At 40.6% G+C, this 21,314-nt stretch overlaps 1 protein-coding gene across 3 annotated transcripts; it reads right to left on the reverse strand.

Annotated features, from left to right (window-relative positions):
• Positions 1 to 395: 395 nt before the first annotated feature.
• LOC125332138 (uncharacterized protein F13E9.13, mitochondrial-like) lies at positions 396 to 21,166 on the reverse strand. 3 transcript variants are annotated; one of them, XM_048316789.1, is made up of 7 exons: positions 21,110 to 21,160; positions 20,844 to 20,919; positions 19,600 to 19,682; positions 12,609 to 12,789; positions 7,771 to 7,921; positions 5,822 to 5,949; positions 396 to 722 (listed from the first exon to the last, which is right to left on the reverse strand). In XM_048316789.1, exons 2-7 carry the CDS (start codon positions 20,914 to 20,916, stop codon positions 532 to 534), a joined length of 807 nt encoding a protein of 268 aa, XP_048172746.1. In that variant the 5' UTR covers positions 20,917 to 20,919; positions 21,110 to 21,160; the 3' UTR covers positions 396 to 531. The 3 variants fall into 3 exon arrangements, with proteins under 3 accessions (XP_048172746.1, XP_048172747.1, XP_048172748.1); XM_048316790.1 differs by lacking the exons at positions 20,844 to 20,919; positions 21,110 to 21,160 and adding exons at positions 18,520 to 18,754; positions 20,652 to 20,832; XM_048316791.1 differs by lacking the exon at positions 19,600 to 19,682 and having other exon boundaries at positions 21,110 to 21,166.
• Between the last annotated feature and the right edge of the window lie 148 nt (positions 21,167 to 21,314).

A 21,314-nucleotide genomic window follows, 5' to 3' on the forward strand; every position in this document is an offset into this window, starting at 1 on the left:
TTAAAAGAGCCCTTCATTTGGAGAGATGAAAGTGCTGTACATTCTTTCATTCATTATGTCTTACAGCCCCTGTGTGATGTAGGTGCTATTATCATCATTTTACAGATGGGGAAACTGAAAGGCTAATTAACTTGTCCAATTTACAACACTTTTAGCTGTAAACTTAGGGCATCCTATTGTACTTAAAGGTAAAGCAGAACTCAGCTCACCTGTAATGAACATTTTCTAAAAATTCTTAAACTCCATAAGCTCTTTACTTATAGGAGAGAATATCTCACACAAGATTTCAGAGCTGGCTTTGCACTGATGGTAGCTGTGAGTACCACAGAAATGTGCTGCCTAGAAGCAAACATCAGAGCACCAGGTTATTGCAAAGTGTCACCCTGCTTCCCAGCTAGGTATGGAGATGATGTGCATTTTTATTTGATGTTATTTGCCATTCAGCCACGCGTTTGTGCTTTAATTCCGTAGAACGTACCACACCGCATTTCTACAAACACACACACACACAAACGGTGTTTGCTGACAAACTCATTCCCTCAGTTTACTTATGTGTTCCATGAATTTCTTTACTCGGTCAGGATCAACAGCATTTGCCCAATATCCTTCTTTCTTGAAATAGGAACCGATTATAAGAGCATCTGCGTCCAAGTAATTCTTCACATTCTCCAGAGTCACTCCGGACCCAACCAGCACAGGAATCTTCACAGCATGCTTAACCTCTGAAGAGAAGAAAGCCAAAATCAGGGTTAATTCCCATCTTTGAAACTCTCTCCATAAAGACTCTACTTTGCCTGGTTTTTCAACAGAAGAAAGGTATTGAGAAATTTGTGATCATGGTGTTTATTACTTCTACTACAGAATGAAACAAGTTCTCTAGAAAAAAACACCTTTAGCTCTAAACAGCTATTAAGAAGAAAAAAAAAAAAAAAAATCTCACTTTTTGCATTCTGTTGTCTGGAATACTTTCTATACCTGCTTGTATGAAAGAGAGAAGGAATCATAGAGACACCATTGACAGCTCAGCTAGTTTTCCAGAAAGAGAAGTGGTCTTTATCAGTACTAGAAATGACAATGGAACAAAAAAGCCACTTATTTTTCCTTTATACGCTGTTACTTAATGATCTGACCTTTTACCTGGTTTCAAGAGGAGAAACAGACAAAAACAAGGCTCAAAATACCACAAACAGAGCAGGGGTGGACTTCAGCCCGTGGGTCAGGCGGAACACTGTGAAATGTATGCGTTCTGACAGACCCAACTGTGCAGAAACTATGGTTCAGTTACCAGCATTCACATTTTTTAGAATAACCCCCAAAAGAGATGGTTATTTGAGAATAGGAAGGTTCCCCATAGATAAATGAAATGTTATTACAGTATATTCTGCAGAACTTGGGTCAGTACTAGCTTTGGGGGGAGGAAAAAAAAAAAGCCAAGAATTATTAAAGCATCCTTCTCATCATTTTATGTCAAACTGACCATCCAAAGAGTGACTCATAGGACAGGATGCTTCATCCCTTAGAGGAATGTATTGAGCCATTACTTCTGACCTTTAAAAACATATAAATTGGCTTAATTAGTGATAAGCTGATGGTAAGGTGGTTATAGCTTGAGGTAACTAGGGAAAGCACACATGCAACAAAAAAAAGCCTGTTTCAAAACTGTTTAAATGAAGTTTCATCAGAAGCCTAACTTATTAATTATGCTTCAGGGAAGACTAATTATTTATCACCTTCCTACTTCACTGAAGAAACGGGATCAATTAAAATGCTCTTGAATCTCTTTTTAGGTCACATGCTTTACCATTTTTCCATCTAGGAACAATAACTCCTTCTTAAAAAGATTTTAACACAAAAATAAAACCATTCAACACAGCCCTTCCTGAAAATGTCAAACAAATCAGATGGATCATGCATATATGATTAAAACTTTAGTTATTTCTATGCATATTTGATATTCTTAGTCATTCTGCTTACAGCAACAAAATAATTAATTTCTAGTTACTTACAGCCTTATTACTGATACCCTGTTCTAAAATACCAGAATTTTATGTATATAATATCTAGATACTCTTAGGAATATCTTATCTGTTTTACATCAATACCAACACATGATTAAGGTGCATCTGACCACAGATTTGTGACAGTACTTGACTGAATCCCCAGAGGAATCAAGCTCCAAGTCAATATTTGTTCTTACAAGTGCGTAAAGCACATTAGCAGGGAGTTGTTTCATAATTATTTCACATCAGCAGGAAAAACAAAGAGCCAAATAATTAAACAGAGCATGTTCATATGGGTCTGAGACAACAGCTCATCCCTACTGGGCAAAGGGAAAAACCCAGTGAAACCTGAGACTGATCTGAAACTCCAAAACACCCCAAAGCCTTCCAAAGTGGGAAGGTATCAAGTGCTGCTGCGATCCACACATGACACAAGGAGTGCACACATCTCCTGGGCTGCAGATTTATTCAGAATGACAATGTGAAGAATGGCAAAGGGAGTGCTCAGTGTGCAGTGAGATGTGTTACCTAATTAAGTATGCTACAGATGCTACTTTTAAGTCCTTTCCAAGCACATCAAGGCCTAAAGTTGATTAGTAGAAGGTGATTTGTCTATTGGCTGTGCTAATACAAATTCTAACCTGTAAAAGAAAATAAAGCAACAGCAGTGAGATGTGCTTTTGTATGGCAATGTTCAGTCACTGTCAAAATGTCTCTGAACACAGACCTCTGCTTCAAATCTCTCAGTTTTCCAGGTGTTCTTTTTCTGACTTTTTTTTTTTGACACAGTGAGAGAAAGGAAGCAATTTTGTGATGTTACAGTAACAAGACTCTGAAGCTGACAGAGATTTCTCTGTTCCAGTAGACTGTAACTAGAGGGCACTGTGCTCTTTCTTGTGGCAGCACAGCTGCACACAGGTCTTTAATAAAACCCAGTGAAATCGTGCTTGGTTGCAAAGCACAATGAAAGCATTTGAACTATGGTATGCACAAGTTTCATGAAATAAAGGCCAAGTGCTCCTAGCTTGAAAACAGTGGTGAAGAGCAGTGTAAAAATAAGCACCACTGTGCCAATAACTTGCTCGACTACTCTTCTTTAGCAGCTTTTTCATTGCAGTGATCACTGTACCGTACACAACACTATGTTTATGGTAATGCTCCACTCTAACACATTTTAGGTTTTAATTCAAGGGACTTTTTCTCTGTCATTAAATTTAGGGCTTAAACAGGAGATGTGAGTGATCAGTACTTTTTCTATCTCTGAGGGTACTGCAAAGGCAGGAGCCTCTATTTTGACCATCAAAAGATGAGAGAGTGAGTCAGTCTTGAAGCCCCTTTTATGAACAGTAATTAAGGAGGTGACAGTCACAGCCAGCTGTTGGATTTCATTATGTACCTGTTTTCCACTGGTTACTCAGCTGAGACACTTTGTTTTGTTCAAAGACATAACTGAGCGGTCATTATGCAAAGCTTTGGTCACTCAAAATACAAACTGAATGCAAAGCAGGTATTTCAGCAGTTATAGCCAAAGAAAAAACCTGATGGGTTCACACATCCCACCAAAGAACATTCCACAAGGCAGCAAACTGGAACTTCTATAACCTCTTAAATGAAAAGATGGTTTATTAATGAACTGCAATTCAAAATGCTCAGCTATAATTCTTGCTCCTTAACAACACGAAGCCTGATTTTTCAGACCTCATACTCCATCGACCTCTGGTGCCCTGGAGTGCCCAGGCAGCCCTGGAGCAGAGCCTGCCAGCCTAGAGAAGGCAGCAACACAAACTGCAAATGAAACCTGACTGAACACAGATCTCTGGCTTGACAGGGAAACACTTCCCACAGCCCATCACAAATCAATCAATTCTGCACAAAGACACAAAGGCAAAACCACTTCTGTATTACTGCACAACAAAGCTGAAAAAGAGACATGACAAAAATCTCATCTGTCTCTCAGCTCTGCTTTCAAAAGCTGCTTTGCAGTGTGATGAAAGGTGCCCAATTGTATCACCGTAATACGGCACTGCCAGGGCTGCATAAATTCCTGAAATGCAAAATCTCACTCACATCAACACCAACTTTGTAGACTGTAGATCTGATCCCTTTTAAGACTCTTCTGACATAGATATGCCTAATTTGTCATTTCCTTATACTATGGAATATTGATTTTTAAGTTGTTCTCTTAACTGTTTTAAGACATCTTTCTCATGAGAGGGCCTGCTAACATCCAAAATGCTGTGATCTAAGTACAATAAACCCATGATCTGCACACTCTTGCTTTCATAACACAAATGCAAATGCAGAATTAATGTGTACTTCATTACAGCTGCCAACTCGGATTCATTTTGTTCTTTGGACCCAGAAAGAGACAGAGACTGACATGTTTGTTCACATGAAAGAAAAGCAGAAGCTCTGGTTCTGTCTGGTTGGGGTCCTGCGACAAAAAAAACCTCTGGGCCTACAGGTCAGGTTTTGCCCTTGATGCAGGAAATCAATGGAGGTTGCATGTGCATACATGAAAGCAGAATTTAACCTAGGATTTTGCCCAAAGACATATCAAATTCTTTAAAAATTAATCTGCATTAATAACAGTAGAGATATTAAGTACAAACAGGGATGGATCTCCAGATTAACAAAATTTTGAAGTCTCTAAAGCAGGCTTAGCTTCCAGTATCACTTGTTCCACGTATCATTTCTAATTTACTGTACCATAAGAGGCTCAGTGTTCACACCAAGCCATCGTTTTCTTTTTAACATTGGTGACTGAGGCATAGCAACTTATAATCTGTTTTTTAGCAAAAAAGTTTAATATGTATGAAATAAGAACCACTTTGACAAGTTCAACATTCATTTTAAATGCTCTTAAGCATGTGTGATATACATTAAAACCCTGAAAACACTGAATGATTTCATGTTGTTTCAAAAGATGTTTGAGGTCCAGGTTATCTCTGGCAAGTAAAGTATGTTTTTCATGCTTATCTGCTAACTTAAGTGGAATACAATACAATGCACTGGAACTTCAAAATATGCCAAGTTACAGCGTGTTAGGTAAAGTAAAACCTAAAAAAAATACACATTCTGTTTTATGTAGTGAGACATTCAAATTCAAGCCATTGATCTAAATTAAAATTAGTGATGAAAATTAAATGTCCCCATGATAGAACTTTAATTCTAACATGGGAGCAATACAGTTTCATGAACACAGCCCAAACTTATGCCAGTATAAAAATACCAAGAATCATAGCACTTTTGCAAAGGTCAGAACTCATAGGTCAAATGAGTTTCTCTTGGTAGAAAGTCCACACTATTTAAAAATTATTTTGATATTAATATCTTCCTGTCTAGCAATGAACTTGTATTCTTGCTGAAAATCTTCCAAGCAGTACTTTCCCTGGTATTAATGTTTGGAATGTTGCCTTGTCAAAATGCCCCTCTTCTTGCAGGAATTCCATTTTCATTGTGAAAGATAAAAACACTGAACTCTTCAATGGAAAGATTTATGGTTAGTCAGTTAGTTTAATATGGTTAGTTTTAGTATAGTTAGTTTTCTAGTGCTGTAAAGTAGTTTTTTCTTATATTAGGGCTTTTTAGAGATGAAACAGTATTTTCTTTAAGCCTCAGCATCATTCAGTGTTATGAAAGCTTGGAATAATTGTAATTTTTGTCCTGCCAAACTGCTGTATAGAAATATATCACAGTCCATCTGAGTAACACCTCAAATATATTAGCTCTGATCAAATCAAACCCCATAGTGAGAGTTTCTCGTCTTTCATCCTTTTCCCCCTGCTCCCTGCTGCCCAGGCCGGTACCCCAGCCCTCACCTCGCAGCTGCTGCGGGTCCGCAGGGTGTCCGGTGGCTGTGCCGGTCAGCACCACGCCGTTGGCCAGGAAGAGCTGGGCAGCGGCCGCAGTCTGGGCCACGCTGACATCGGCCGTCAGGGCGTGAGCACTGCAGGAACACAGCAGGAACACAGCCCGTCACACACGGCAGGACCACACCTCGCCTCCCCGCCCTCCTGCTGGCAGAACCCCCAGGGGCTGCTTTACCGTGTCCTGCCTACATTGGCAGGTAACATCACAACCCCAGCGAGAGTTAAAGCCAGAACTGATCGATTACTGCTCCGGGTCCTGTGTCTCCAGAGAGTGAGCGCTACGAGTGAACCACCAAGTGTCAATGGAGACAGCTGCTTACATGTCGAGCACCTGTATTTCAGAAGTGTTGAGCACACAGAGCTCTCTGACTTCAAGTGGGAGTTGTGGATGTGCCCTCATTCATAAATCAGATCGTTGCTTAGGACAGAATCAACAACCTCCACAAGTCCAACTAACAGGAAGTATAGTTAATACCTATGATGTAACCCCAGGAATCATCTTACACAGCAATTACAAACATCAATTACACCTGCATCCCAGCTGTTCAACAGCAGGCTTTGATGTATGGGTGACACACTCTGTCTGAAATCTATAGCAACAGCAGCTATTAATTTATGTGGTCCCAAGCTTGGAAAGAATTCCAGCCATTGCTGGTTGAACATCCAACACTGTTGTTTCTGTATTTAAACAGAAAACAACAGTATGGCCAACATGTTGCACTGCTGAGTGGTGATGGCACAAGAACAGTTTCTCCTCATTTAAAGAACAGGAGCATAGCAGCTCTCAGTGGCAGCTGCATTTTTCTACATGAAAAAGCTCAACCAACAAGTCCTCCAGCATTTCCTTCAGAGCTTATGCTTCTGCCTGAAATAAAAACCTCTTTTCCTTTCTTGAAAGGCAAACACTTTGAAAAATGGGAAGTATAATCCAAATATCAATTCATCAATTGTCAAGACTAAGAAAAAGAATGACGTGATGCAACTTCTTTTACAGAAAATCTAATGCAATGTATTTTTACTTACATGTATATATTTATATATATACATTAAAAAATCATCAGAAAGAAATGGTTCTGAAAGGACCTGAAAAGGTTCATTTGACCACCACACTACATTGTTTCCTTCCTCTTTTGAAATTTATTACCTGCTTATTACATATTTAAGATTTTCCAAACTTGATTATACTCATGATTGCTCACATACTACACACAAACATTTTAATTAGGTTATTTAGCATGTATAATACATAGGACTTGAGCAGTTTTTCTGGGGGAAAAAAAAAACCCCAAAGAACGACATGTAAATAGCTGAAAGTACCATGTGACAGGTAAGACAAAGTATCAGCAGAAAAGAAACTGGATTTATCTGTCAGAAGTTCCTTCTGTTTGATAATCACAGAACATAACCCTTACACAGACAGCACTGATTTAAGTAGCAGGAATCAGTACTATTGGCAGGAAGGAGAAGAAAGAGAATAGCTTTTTAAAATGCCAAAATATTATCACTTGGATGCTTTTATATGGCAACTGCCTACATAGCTAAAAAATAACCCTGGATGCCTAACTTTCAGAAACAAAACTTCTTTAAACATAATAGACATATACACGTATACAAAGTCTCAATACCAGATGCAAGGATTTTATAGCTGGCATTTTTAAAACCTGAAGATTAAACAACTACAAACTTCACAGATACAGCAACCTGCAACTTACAGCTGCAAATTTATTTTTAAATGTATCCCCTTTTAGCACTGCAAGTCCATGCTTAAATAATAAACTTCTTCCTATATGATTAACTGTCCTGAAAGAAAATTGGCATTAAAAAAAAAATCAGAAAATGGAGAAAAAGACAAGATCATGATTGCATTCATATTTACACAAAATTTTGCTTGTATTTACCTATGCTTCTTTTTAATATCAGCAAAAATCTGAATGTTCTCTGCTCCAATGTGTTTTCTGTATCGCAGCAGGTCACCTGCACAGGCATTTATAATCCCTTCATCAGCCACATGAGAAAACACAAACCCTTCAGCCCGGATAAAATCAAGACCTGAAAACAGTAAAAAGCAACATTTTAGCTAAAACTGAGAAATGGAGAAGAAAAACACTAAAACCAAATGAAAATCCACCTTCCCATTTGATCCCAACACAAATTGTTTCATGTGCTCTAGGACTAGCCAACCTCACTTTTCCACATATTTAAGTTTTACATTCTTTATTTTTGCCCCTATTCCCTCTGACTTCTTTCCATCTCACTGCTTTCAGCTCCCATCTCTCCCACTGACCCCACCAGCTTTCCCCCAGCCCCTGGGTTTGTTCCTGTGTGGCTCAGAACAGGTAGCTGCACACCCTGCCCTGCCTCCTGCCATGATGTGCCAGAGGAACAGGTGGGTCAAAACACAGCTCCTTTATCCTAACAATGTGTTTTCTCTCTAAAAAGGGTCATTAATTCGCATCTCTTCCCTCTTTCCAGAAACTCTTTTGCTGTATTACTGCTTCTCTGACATCTATTTCCCAGTTAAATATGCTGCAAGTTTGCCATCAGGTCAAAAGCATCAAGGCTACGGACACAGGTACAGCACTGTCATCTTTATTTAAGAAATTAGGCAAGAAAACACAGCTTGAAGCATGTCATATGCAACCTGCATGACTCCTGTGTGTGTTTCCTACACAGCACCACATCAACAAATTGCTTCTAGAGCTGTGCCAAAGGCTTAGGAAGAGTCAAACATTTTCCATTCTACTCCAACCATCAATTCTGCCATGCCTTAGTAGCACGGGTTCCACCATGTTCATTAAGTTTTCACACTAGGAAGGTTTTGTGGGATGGATACTGAAAAGGAAGATTATGAATTGTAATACTTCACATGGGCCATTCATTGACATTCAGGGACCCCCTCCACAGCCTTGAAATACCTGTTGTAAGACTGAAGCCTTGGACCACAGTGCAATAGGCCCACAGCTGTGGGGCACAAGATTGACATTTGACTCCCTTATTTCACTCCCCACTTCTTTCCTGTCTTTCATAGCCTTGAACCTGCCACTTAAAACCTGCCTCTTTTACACATCTGTGTAAAAGCTCTGCACAATCTTGTGCAGTTTTGCTGTTCTTCCAGTTTGCTTTGGAGATATCTTCCAAGCCCTTCTGAAGCTCTGCCACTGCTCCAGCTTTGGAGTCAGATGCACATTTAATTAGAGCTGACATCATACAAAGGAAAGCAATGCATGTGGAAACAGTCATCAAGACTGCAATCCCACCCACCAGAGAACTGATTAGGCAACAGAGGCATCACCTTAGCACGTTCCAACTATAAACACAAATGATCTCGAAAATTTATTTACCAAATGACAAGGTGCCTGTTTTAAAATTTCAGTTTCATTCCAAAAGCCCTGAAGTAGCAGAAACAGAAGCTTATGCCTGAGAGAGAAGAGCCTGTATTGCTTAGCAACACAGACTCCAGCTAACAAGAAACATCACAGATGGATGCCGAATCAAATGCAAGCTGTCCTGTGCCTTGAGATTAGTGGGTGCAAAGCATGGAGTATTCTCAGGATCCAAAGACAAGAGTGTGCCATGAGTACCAATACAGGTGCTTGTAGACACTGGGTGATAAACACACTGCAAATAGCTAGACTGACATTTCTACATCAAGGAACAAAAGCTATAACTTCTATTTATATCACCCAAGCTTGCAGTACAATTCACAGTTAAATAGGAATAATTATTTCTCTAATCATAAGACTATGGATAAGCCTAGAGACATGTTACAATTTCACAGCAAGGTTTAACTTGGGACAGAGCCTATTCATTGAGTAATTTCATTTATTGAAGTCACTGCTTGCACGTTGTTTGTTGATGTTTGGTTTGTGTTTCCTTAGTTCAGTAATATAAGACTTCCTGCTAAACACTGGATTGTACTTAGCTTAACAAGGCTGCACTCCCTATCTGGGTTTTTGGAGGCCATGAAAATACAATTTTTAACCAAGTGTAATAGGTGCAGGCACCATATCATTACCCTTCTGTTTTATGAAGCCATAATCAGATTCTGCTAATGAATTCATTTTTATGCTCATAAAATTGTGAGAATGATACTACTGCTTGCTTTCACATTTGGGAAGTTGAAAAGTAATAGCTGTTGAATAGTTAATAGGCAGTCCCATTTCTGACTTATATGGGAACAACACATTTTGTAGTCTCACTGAAAAACAAGAGCAGGGAATTTCCAATGAAAAGTAATAAAGAGAACTTTTAGAGGAGCATTGACTTTGTCTGCTGTTGACTCTCGAGGCATAGTGTGTCTGTGCTACAAAGATACTTTACTTCTCGGGACACTGTCTTGCAGCAGCTCCTCCCATGCTCAGCACGGACTGCAGGCCCAGGAGCAGTGCTCCCAGCAGCATCCACAGCACTCCCTGCCTTGTTTCACAGCACCTGTGGGATGCTCCCAAGGCATGGGCACCCTGCTGCAGTTCTCAGCTGAGCTGCCTCCCCTCAACACTGCATAAATAGGGTGGCAGTTAAAAAGGACAGCAAAACCCACAGCATACAACTCTGTCTAATTCTGTCTTACCCTAAACAGTATCACGGATGACAGCAAGTGAATTCCCACTCTGCTGGGGGGGGAGAGGAAGGAATGGGCTCACACAGCAAAGCTGTATTTACAAAAGACATGGAGAGATCTGGGATATCTCCTGATATGAAGCCTCATTTATCAGCTATCAACTGTATCATCATCACTGATGAAGACTAATTCAGAACTGGAATTTCAGTTACTTGATTCTTAAAGGAAAAAGGGCAGCTTCAAGTAGAGATGGCAGTTGGACAAGATGACTCTTTAAAGTCCCTTCCAACTGAATCATTTTTTTCTAAACTTATGAGATGAGAGAAGATAAACTTAAAAATCGAGCCCTGATTCATGATGAGTGACCCAGGCTCACCCAGGCACAGGACCCTACAGTCCTTGCTCAAGCTAGTTGAGCTCCTAGTCACAATGCAGACCTGTTGATTTCCCCCCACCCTTTACAAAATAAAATCATTACCTTCTCCTGGAGACCAGCTATAAATTTCCTGTGTGGTTCTCTTCAGAACAGTTATTCTTGCCAAAGACAGGAATTTCCACAGGGAAAATGAAATGATTGTACAGTAGGCAGAAGATGCTACATATGGGTTTTAGCTAAAGCACTTTCATCAAGTTATTTTTGTAGTGAAAGCTTACAGGACTTGCTTTATTAATAGCCGCCTGTTACAATTGTATTGACATTAAAGTCACTACTAAGTTGCTACAGAAAAACTATTCAAAGATTTGCTACCTACAAAGTAGTATCCACTTTATTATGGTTTTGCTTAAAGTGATTTTCTTTTTGCTTTCCTGTTCAGTGAACTTGAGAGAATCATTTTTAGAGAAGAGCAATGAAATGCATTAAACTCAGGCCCTTCCTGGTTGGTGTTCTCCAGTTACAGAGGAAATAGTGCAGAACAAGAGTAGAGCTGAGCAAAACCCAAGCCCTCCAGGAATTCTCCCCTTCATTAATAATTGCAAAGAAGAGAAATATGTTGTTCACAGTCTATATCCCTTATTTAGTGATGATTTTTGCTCCTGAAAGGATTGCTTTTAAAAATAGGGTATGTGCTATTTTCCCAAATACCTATGTACTTCAAGTGTCCCACATGCAGCAACCTCTAAAAACTAAAACTGGATTCTGTTACCATTTTTATTTGAGGTTTTCGTATAGGTTCCAATGCAGCAATAAAAATTAAGCTGTCTCAATTTGTCAAGTGGCTAGATACTTTGAAAATGGCAACATCTGATTTTAAAGCCCACAAAACAAATCTCAGTTGAAAACACATCTATTAACAAGAATTTAAAGCTTTTACAACATATTCAGCATAATTAAAATTGCCACTGCAGATCTGTTAGCCTACAGGATTTTACCTGAAGTATGGCTTCCAGTTAACACCAGCATCTCCTGCCTGATTCTATAAAATTTGTACATGCAAAAATGTGCAGCCTTGCCACTTACCATGATGACAGTCAATTTGGGCAAAAAAATGCATTAACCCTAAATTTATCAATTTAGGAAGTACAGGCTTTCCATATGAAGCCACCTTTCATCTTTACATCGTGGAGGGTTACATATGGAAAACTAAAATTGCTTCAGCAAACAGTAGAAGCAGGAAGCTTAGCAAGTCTAGGATTCATGCAATAAAGATAGATTAATTTATATTTAATTCCCTCAAATGCAATTTAATTTTAAGTACTTTGGCTATCTGTACACTCAGTTTTTGTCATTATATAAAAAGCTTCATTCTACTCATTCATTAAAAAAGACAATGAAAACTTAGTTTTAATGGATAACAGCAGCACCAACAACGTATAATTAGATGCTGAAATAGGATGCTTAACCACCAGGGTTATGTTGATCCTCACATATAATATAACTGAAGTAAATAAGAGTTACACCAAAGGTGGCTTTTAGACATGAGCAGATTTAAACTAATCATTATATTTAGACAGGTTTCACCTAGAAAGCTCTGGCAGCAGCCTTGGGACTTTTAGCAGCCTCCAACTGAAGCAGTGCACAAGTACCATCTATTCTAATTAAGCAGGCATCTTTCTCAAAACCTAACTGCTGCTTTTTCAGGGTACAGTCAGCTTTTCATGCTATGTCAGCACAAGGAACAGTCTGCAGAAAGGCCACAGCAACAGCAGGAATAAGTGAGGAGCCCTTCCCATTACCTGCAGCCAGAGCAATGGCTATTGCCTGCTGGTTGGCAGCACACAGCACCTGGACACCCAGCGGGACACGGGGACAGCTCTGTCTGATGGCAGCACCGAGCACTGCCATGGCTGCGGTCACCTCTGGGCCTGGGCACACCGTGTACGGCACGTCGTGCATGTTCTCCACTATCAACCCATCCTGGGGAAAGAAGGATAAAAAAATATCATTGCACTGGGCAAGAGGGAGCTTAAAAACATGGCTAGTTTACCATTATGCTATTATGCATTAAGACACACAAGTGTAAAGGTTTTCCTTCAAAGGAAGGATTATCTACAGCAAATTGTGTTGATGCATTTGATGCACACAAGCACTTATAAAAGTGCTTTCATCAACAGCATGGTATTTGCAGGGAAATCGTGAAGAGAAATAAATGTGATTTTAATTATACATTCATCAATTTGGGTTCCTTTGATCCATCCTAAAATGTGAACTATAGGCAAATGAGTTAAATCTTATACCTCATTAAAAATAGCGTAAAGTCAAACTTCAGTTATCCAAGGGGAATACAGGATATTGAGTATGTTCGGATAACAGAGGGCTCTGAGATAATCAGGGCAATTTTCAATTCAATTAATGTCAGAAAATAAGTGTTATTTTGGATAAATAAAGGAATTTTTTGTTTGACTATTATTGTGCCAAATGCCATAATATTAACTATTGATATTTTTCCCATTCCATATGCAGAATCACTGGAAGGAAGATATTGCCATTTATTATCTATTACACCTCTCCATCCACATGGACATGGATGGAGATTATCGTCACAATGGAGTGATGATAAAATACTCTGCTGATACAATTTGTACATTACCTGATACCATGTACTTTTCCAATAATTGTAGAGGAGATACCAAAAAGTTTTCAAAAACTGCAGATCATATATAATTTTGTCATGGATTAATAACAAGAGTAAAAGTAGAGCCTTGAAACATATTCCATGATATTTTCCTGATATTTTGCATTTGCAGCGAGATGAAAAGAAACCAGATATTTCTCACCAGCTTAATTCTAAAAATGCAAAAAGTTTAATAGACAAACTAATTGTATATATAGCAAATAAATTCTTCTCTCTCTGTGTTTTATCACACATCTTAATCCTTTAAAATGAGAGCTTTACCTTTCACAGATACTGTAACTGAACAAGAATAGCAGGAACATTTTTTGGGAAAAAGTACAACTAGAGATTCAACAAAGCAGATTGGTTATCAATAACATAGAGAATCAGGAAGGGGATTTCCTTTTTAAAAATCTTTCATACGTAACACTTCTCTAATCTTTGCTGTAGTGTGGAAGCCCTTCTGGCAGCAAAAGATAAGACAGGATACAAAACGCAGTCAGCATTTAATGGCTGAATTACAGGCTAAGGCACAGGCATCATAAATGAGCACCCAACACAGAGGGTGGGGTAAAGTGAGAAGGAAATAATCCAGTGGAGCAACATGGTCAGTCCAAGCACACAACCTGCAAACATTCAGTGCACCAGGGCACAGCTGCCTTTCTCAAATTACTTACAGCTGAGTACTTAAATACACAAAACACATGCTACCTAAAAAGCAAAGGGACACAACCTGTTAATGGAAAAGGTGACCTGATATGATGACACTCCACATCGGACCTCTGCACTGTGTGGTGCCATTCAACAACATATTTAATTGCATAATTCCAGTCCAGGAAAACCTGAATTAGGCAAAGGAAAACCAGGTATGACAACCAACCAAAACATCTGCGCTTGACTTAGTTTCTGTGTCCAATTCAAGATTAACACCCACACTTCTGTACCTGTGATGGGAAGTAGTCATACGACAAAGATGGCAACCTGTCCTAAGAAAACCCACAGCATTTTCGGAAATGGGCAGGGGAAAAAAAACCAATCACTAATTTTTAGTCATTTTTTCCAGCATGAGGTCAGGACTGTTCTAACAAACCTGAACTGACCGAATGGTCTTGTATCTGAGGCACAGCTACTGAATCCTCTGTGGTACCAACAGAAAGAGAAACTCCGTAGCCTCTTGCTCTCTACACACATAAATATATTAGGTCAGTCTAAGCACGAATGCAAAGTTGGTCAGTAGCTGCATGTGGCAAAAGGACTAATATAGAACTATACTTTAACAAAGCAAATTAAAAAAAAAATGCAATGAACCATCAAAACCAGGTAATTCCTTGAGGCCAAAAAGCCTGGAAGCCCTTGGCTCAGAAATACACTACTTGGCAGACCTCGCCAAAATCTTGATATCAGGGAAGCTCCAAACTTATCATAAAAGCCAGGAACCAGGATCTGAATTCCCATGCTTCCAGGCAGTCAAAAATCAACCTCAACAGGAAGAAAGGCAACTGGGAATGGGGCTTCAGATGCTCAGCTCCTAAAGAGCCATGCTAGTAGCCAAAAATAAGCAACAGAATGGGCTAGCAGAATTCCACAGTGAAACTGAGCTTTTCTCAACTTGCTACTACTTTGACAGTTCAGGATTTGCATAAAGCAAATCATTCCATTAGATACATTAATGAATTAATTCATTTAATAAATTATAAAAACCCCTAGCCATAATACTACGCATAAAAAGTGTCTGATTGAATTCTAGTTCAAAATGCAGGCATATGGGAGGATTGCAACAGTTCTCTCTCCTACTTTAAATTTACTATATTCACTTTCCAGCATACTGCTTCTTCTTATGGCCTCAAGGTCCACGGTTACAGTGAATATTTTTAGTAGAACTTTAATAATGTGTTGTTCTTTTGGTACCATCCGACTGTTCTTTTGCATATTATGCTTTGTTTAATTAGAAAAAGAACAACATATGTTCTGCAATACAGAAAGCTGAATTACAGATGCATTAAGGCAAAGCTTTCTTTCATATTTTATATGAAAATATAACACCACAGATTTGTATGTTTACTGAATTGATATGTATATGAAACAAACTTCAGTACTAGCAGACAACTAACTAAAATAGGAGAAAGAAAACAGTTATGCTAAATTAAAGTTCTTGGAGCCTAAGCTTATAGTTTAGAAGTCTATGGAAGCAGCTTCTGCATTATATCCTCCAAAGCAGAATTTATGTAGACAGTATGAGATAAAACTCTTGCAAGTACCTTCTGTGTTCCTTTTCCATTGAATATTAAGATAATTTAAGTGTTGCTTATATGTAAGTCTTATTATATGTAATTTTCAAACAATATATTTCCTTCTTACTTTGAATGACTTCTGAAGAGCTACACATGTGAAGTGCCCTTTGTATCACAGTTAGCTACTGAAAAATAGGTCATTTAAACAGCTCTCTAACTATACAGAAAAATTATTTCCTTAGATGTATTCCACTTACAGAAATAACCTCTTAAAACACTTCAGCCGCACACACATCACAGCAGAGAAGCCTCAAAAATAGCAATAACGCTATAAACCACAACTGATGTAACAGTTGCACAAGTTTTAACTCAGCATATACCTAACATAACTTTTTCCCAGGGCAATTTTAACCCCAGTGTTTCTCCCCAGAGAAAAGCTTTATCTCTAAACATGCACCCCAATATGAACCCCTGCAAGCTTATCAACTCTACTCCTTCCTCCAAAAAAGAAGAAAGACTTGCCCCATCCCTATTATTATATAGGGTGCTCAGGTGTGCACCAAACCAATTACAGCATTTACCCCCACCCCACTCATGTGCCCTTTATAAAGGAAATCAGGTGCCTTTGCAGAGCATTTAATTGCTGCTTGTAAGCACAGCTCTTAGCAATTTCTTTAAAAACTCACCTCCAGAGCAGGAGATTACTACCTTAATAGAAGTAAGCTGCTATCTCATGTTCTCCTGCTCATGCTATAGGAGGTAGCTGTGGGCAGGTCTGTCTGCTATTTTATTTTCCTGTCACACAGCTGAGATTTGAAATGTTAACTTCTATAATCCAAGTGAAAGCTACCTACCTGTTTCTATGCAGAAATAACTACTTTATTCTGTCTCCACTGTTATTAAATTCTAAGTGCTGTGAATTCCAGTTATCACTGTAGTTATAAGAGCAATAGGCTTAACACTCATTTATTCTTTAAAAACATCGATGTCAAACATACACTAGCAACTGTTTTTAATGTCAGCTACTCCAGCAGCTACAGTTAGGAACAGTAACTAACAGTCAAGTAGGAACTCGTGCTCTAGTTTCTAGCTACAAAACAAATGGCATCCAGGCTGAATGGAATGAATAAAAGTTAACCTGAATATATATATTTTGCCTCTTTCTTAAAGAAAAGCAGGTACAAATTGGAGGGATTATAATGCCTCATACCCTGCTGTTTATAAAATCTTGTCTAGGGAATTTCATTGTTTAGCAACACACAAGCACAAATCATATACATTTTGAGCACAGATGGCTTCCTAACTGAGCACTCACTTGTTTTCATTACTGTGCTCTAATATCACAAATCTTTCCTATTTATTATGTGAAGCTGAGAATGTGCCAGACAAGTCACCTTACTCTGAATATACCAGGATTTACTTCCAAGTGCAACACAGATGGAGTGAGCAAGACCATATACTGTATTTTTAAATGTTAACACCAATTCAAGCAATTTGAAACAATATATAAACATCTAAATAGCAGCAAATGGTTATGCATCTTCTCAAGGGCTACTGGAGGCAGCATTTGGGAACACTGTCAGCACAAACATCCATGGGAAAACCCCCTTTTTCTAGCTCTTCTTCCACAAGAAAAATGGGCAGCTTAACAGTTCCTTTGGAATACTGAGCAAGAAACCCAAATATATTCCCATTCCAGAAGCTGGATAGTTTGGCAGAGTGGTGATCTCTGTGTAAAAGCTGGGAAGCTCCTGAAGCATCTATCATGAAAACTTGCATTTCTCTTAAAATACCACAAAAAACTAAAGAATTGAATTGCAGAAAGTGTTAGGCAACCCTATTGTTATTTATGGAGGCTCTCCTGATTATCTCTGAGACTTATGGCCTTAATAAAGGATTTGTTTGCTATATTGCCCTAACACTGTTCTGTACAGTCCTTTAGAATGAGGACTGGAGTGGAAGCATATTGATGTTCTTGTGACTTCTACAGGAAAATTGACTAATTATAAACATAAGCCCTGAATTTGTCCAGATGTGTAGAGAAATTACTGCATTCACCTCATCTGTCTACCTGACAGGTAGGTTTAAAGATATATTCAAGTTCAGAGACTGCAATGCAATTGCAGAAAAGGTAAACCAGTTAGACTTGGAACTGCAGAATTTAGTACAACTGCTGAAAAGAGGAAGTATAAAAGCCAAATTAAAACTTCGTGTTTTAAGTAAGTACTGATTTTAAGGCTTGTCTCAAAGCTGCTCTAGTCTCGTGCATGCCAGCAGTGAAAGCAACTGCTTCTGTACCTTCCCTCACCTTTGGGAATATTTGGTGTCTTCCCCCTGCTGCTGAAGGTTTCAGTGTGTAATCATTAGGTAAGGAAAGGGGCAAACAAGCACTGGAATGTGGAGCAATGACTTTATGAGTTATAGATTACTTGTGCAAGCACTTCCTCTGGCACAGGAAGACAGAGAATAGTATTTGCCACTCTTCTCATGTTGATGGAATCACATTATACCTCATGGTGATTCTGTAATAACAAAATATAAAGGCACAGTACAAAATGCAGAGCTATTGCACACCTGCTTTCAACAGGCATGAAAAGGAAAAAAAACTTCCTCATTCTGTTCAACTTGCACTTAGAGACTATTCTAACTGGGAGGACAACTCACACGTGTTCATCTGGTTCACAGGCAGTGAAGCCCACCAGGCTAACATCATTTTACCCCAGTACTGTTTATCCTTTCAATGATTCTATTCTCAGCATTCGTTCCTAATTTAGCCTTACCAGTACTCTGCCCATAACCTACCCTGTATGACTTGGCTTGCATTTTGACTTTGGTCTTCTATTCTTTAAATGAAGCTCTTGTATTCAATTTTGTTCTGTCTGTAAAGTATCATTCTAATTTATAGATTTAAAATGTTGCAACTGGCTTGTTAATAAAGTTTTTTCTGAAAACAGCAGCTCAGAGCAGTGACTGCTTGTTCACTGAAGACATTTTCAAATCTTGGACATTAGTACACCACCAAAAAATGTTCTTAATGCTGTGGGCAGGTCAAAGAAAAAGCACATCAACACTCCAAGACAAGGTGTAATGAAATGTTTAAAACATATCTGACCTTTCAAAAGGACATACACCCTGTTAAAATCTACTGACCTATGAAGATTACTACACCACTTCAGGTCCAACAGCAATTCTGTCAGCAGTCTCTTCTTGCCCCTGGCTGAGACTGGCCTTTTGGGCCTGCTCTTCTGGACGTGCAAAGCAGGCATGTTTGCTGCCAGGAACCTGGAGAGAGGCTTAGCGAGGGCAGAAAAGGGCCTAAGCCTTTTTTTTTTTTTTAGATCCTGAATTACCTGTGCTGTTTTGTTACAAACACAGCTGTGGGGTGATCCTGCACCCTCCAGGTTCCTGACGTATGCATGCAGTGTATCAGCTGTGCACATGGCACTCCTCCATGACCTCAGGAAACCAGAGTCTTGTACAGAGCTAAAAATACAGTTGCTTGTCAGACTGGATTGATGAAGCATTCTACAGCCAGAGACCTTGAATGCCAGCAACAGCCCATGTTTCAGGCCACGGTTTGTTTTTTTTTTTTTAACTCCTTAAATTGACTTGATTAATCCAACTCAAACAACTTGAATTGCACGATTTTAATCTAAGTTTTTTCAATTGTTTTGGGTGCAGGTGATACTTATCTTAGAGGGTTTTTTTGTAATCTAGAAGGCCTAGCTCCTATGTTGAAATAAAAGACACGGATTTAAGCATCTCCCTAAACAGTGCAGTTTAAGACACTTTTGAAGAATTAAAGACTCAGTTTAAAATTCTGGCTATGCAGAAGTGGCTTTGTGTAGTGGCCATCATGGGAAGAAGGAAACCAAAACTTACAACTCCAGCATCCTTGTAAGTTTCTGCCTCTTGACAAGCTTGATCAATGATCTGGGACAATGGAAGAGAACTTCTTGGTGTCCCTGCAAGAATAATGCTGCTTACCCCAGGGCATGCACAAACCAAACCCATGGACAGTAACAGCTTTGGGCAGGACATCCATGGGGACTGGCATACTGAAACAGGGACATATAGGGCAAACTTGCTCAAAGGCTGTTCTATCTCCTTGTGACATGCCTTAGTGACATCTCTTTCCTTAGCTTGGCAGGCTAAGGAACTTGGCAGAGCTGCTGTAACCATTCAGCTCCTAAATCTAATTCACAAACTTGAGGAATGGCTGCTATAATCCCCTGTTGCACTAGGTCTGCTCTTAGCTTGCTATTCATGTACTTATAATTTATCCTGCATTAGTGATGCTCCAGACAATACAACATATGGGCAAGACCAACCCCTAGGTCAGCATAGAATACCTATGCTAAACAACAGGGAGTTTTAAACCAGTTAAAGCTATTCTTCATCTGCAAGGTTGATTGTAACTGATCTTCATGCCAGAAAGACACACATATGGATTTTGCTGGAGTTCAGTGAATTTCCTTTAAGAACAAAGTCTTTTCTGATGCTTCAGCTCATAAGGTCAGGCAGTGGGAGTCTGAAATGGGGACTGTGCTGAGCCCTGTCAGCTTTGTTAGCTGGCCTGATTTCACAGCACAGGGAGAGCTGGCCATATTGCCTGGGGGCTGCTTCTGGGAAAACGTGGGGCACCCTGAGCATCAGCCTGTCAGGGGTAAGGTGGGCTGCCGTAATCAGCTCTGCTCACCTTGAGCCCCTGGAAAGGCAGACGAGGAGGCCAGGCTGGAACAGATCCTGCCTGTTGTCCGAGCTTCCCAGCGCCTCTAGGGTCACGAGGGAGCTCTCTCCAACCTCCATCCTCTCACAACGCTCACTTGTGCAATTCCCTAACCCTTGTTTCTTGAAATACCGAGCTCACCAACCCCAAACCCTTGTTTTCTCAGCCCAGGTCCCTATGTGGATCTGCTTCCCGCCTTTTTTACCTCTAAAACGGGGAGCGCCCAAACTTATGGCGCTTCATGAGGGGCCCGTCGTTGCGGTGGAGGGACAGGTTTCCAGGGGGGCCGCAGCCGGGCCAAGGGGTGATGTCGGCGACCCAGACCTGGTCCGGGTCCTGGTTCTGGTCCAGCTCCGGCTGCGGGTCCCGCCAGCCGTGCCGCCTGCCCGCCGCTTACCTGGCAGCGCTCCCACATGAACCATCCCGACGACCGCCGCTTTCAGCCGCCCGAACAGCCCGGGCCGCTGCATGGCCTGCGGGGAGGGAAGGAAGGCGTGAGCTGAACAGAGCAGGGCCGGGCAGGCCGTGGCGGCGGCCCCGCCTCCTGCCGTGGACCGGGACTGGAAGCGCGCCGGGGACCAGAGCTGGGACCGAGTCCAGGACAGGAGACCCAGACCCTCAGCTCGGCGCGGTTCGGTTCGGGCTCGGCTCGGCTGGGCGCACCCCGGCGCAGTCCCACGTGCGACAGCCGCTCCCGCCGCTCCCGCGTCCGGGCCCCGCCCCGCAGGCCCCGCCCCGCAGGCCCCGCTCCCGCGGAATCCCGCAGGCCCCGCCCCCGGCCCCGCCCCTACCGCGCGCGGGACTCCGCGCCGCTCCCGCGCCCCGCCCCGGCCCGCGCGCGGGGCCACGTGCGCGGTGGGGAGGCGGC

The sequence above is a fragment of the Corvus hawaiiensis genome, chromosome 12, assembly GCF_020740725.1.
Source record: "Corvus hawaiiensis isolate bCorHaw1 chromosome 12, bCorHaw1.pri.cur, whole genome shotgun sequence".
Lineage (NCBI taxonomy): Eukaryota > Metazoa > Chordata > Aves > Passeriformes > Corvidae > Corvus > Corvus hawaiiensis.

Coding starts and splice junctions, on each gene's coding strand:
- LOC125332138 (XM_048316789.1), bottom strand. CDS start 20,916: ATGCAGCGGCCCGGGCTGTTCGGGCGGCTGAAAGCGGCGGTCGTCGGG. Junction 7,922..12,608: donor AGCCATTGCTCTGGCTGCAG/GTAATGGGAAGG, acceptor TACTGTTTTCAG/GTCTTGATTTTATCCGGGCT. Junction 723..5,821: donor GGACCCGCAGCAGCTGCGAG/GTGAGGGCTGGG, acceptor TCTTCTCTTCAG/AGGTTAAGCATGCTGTGAAG.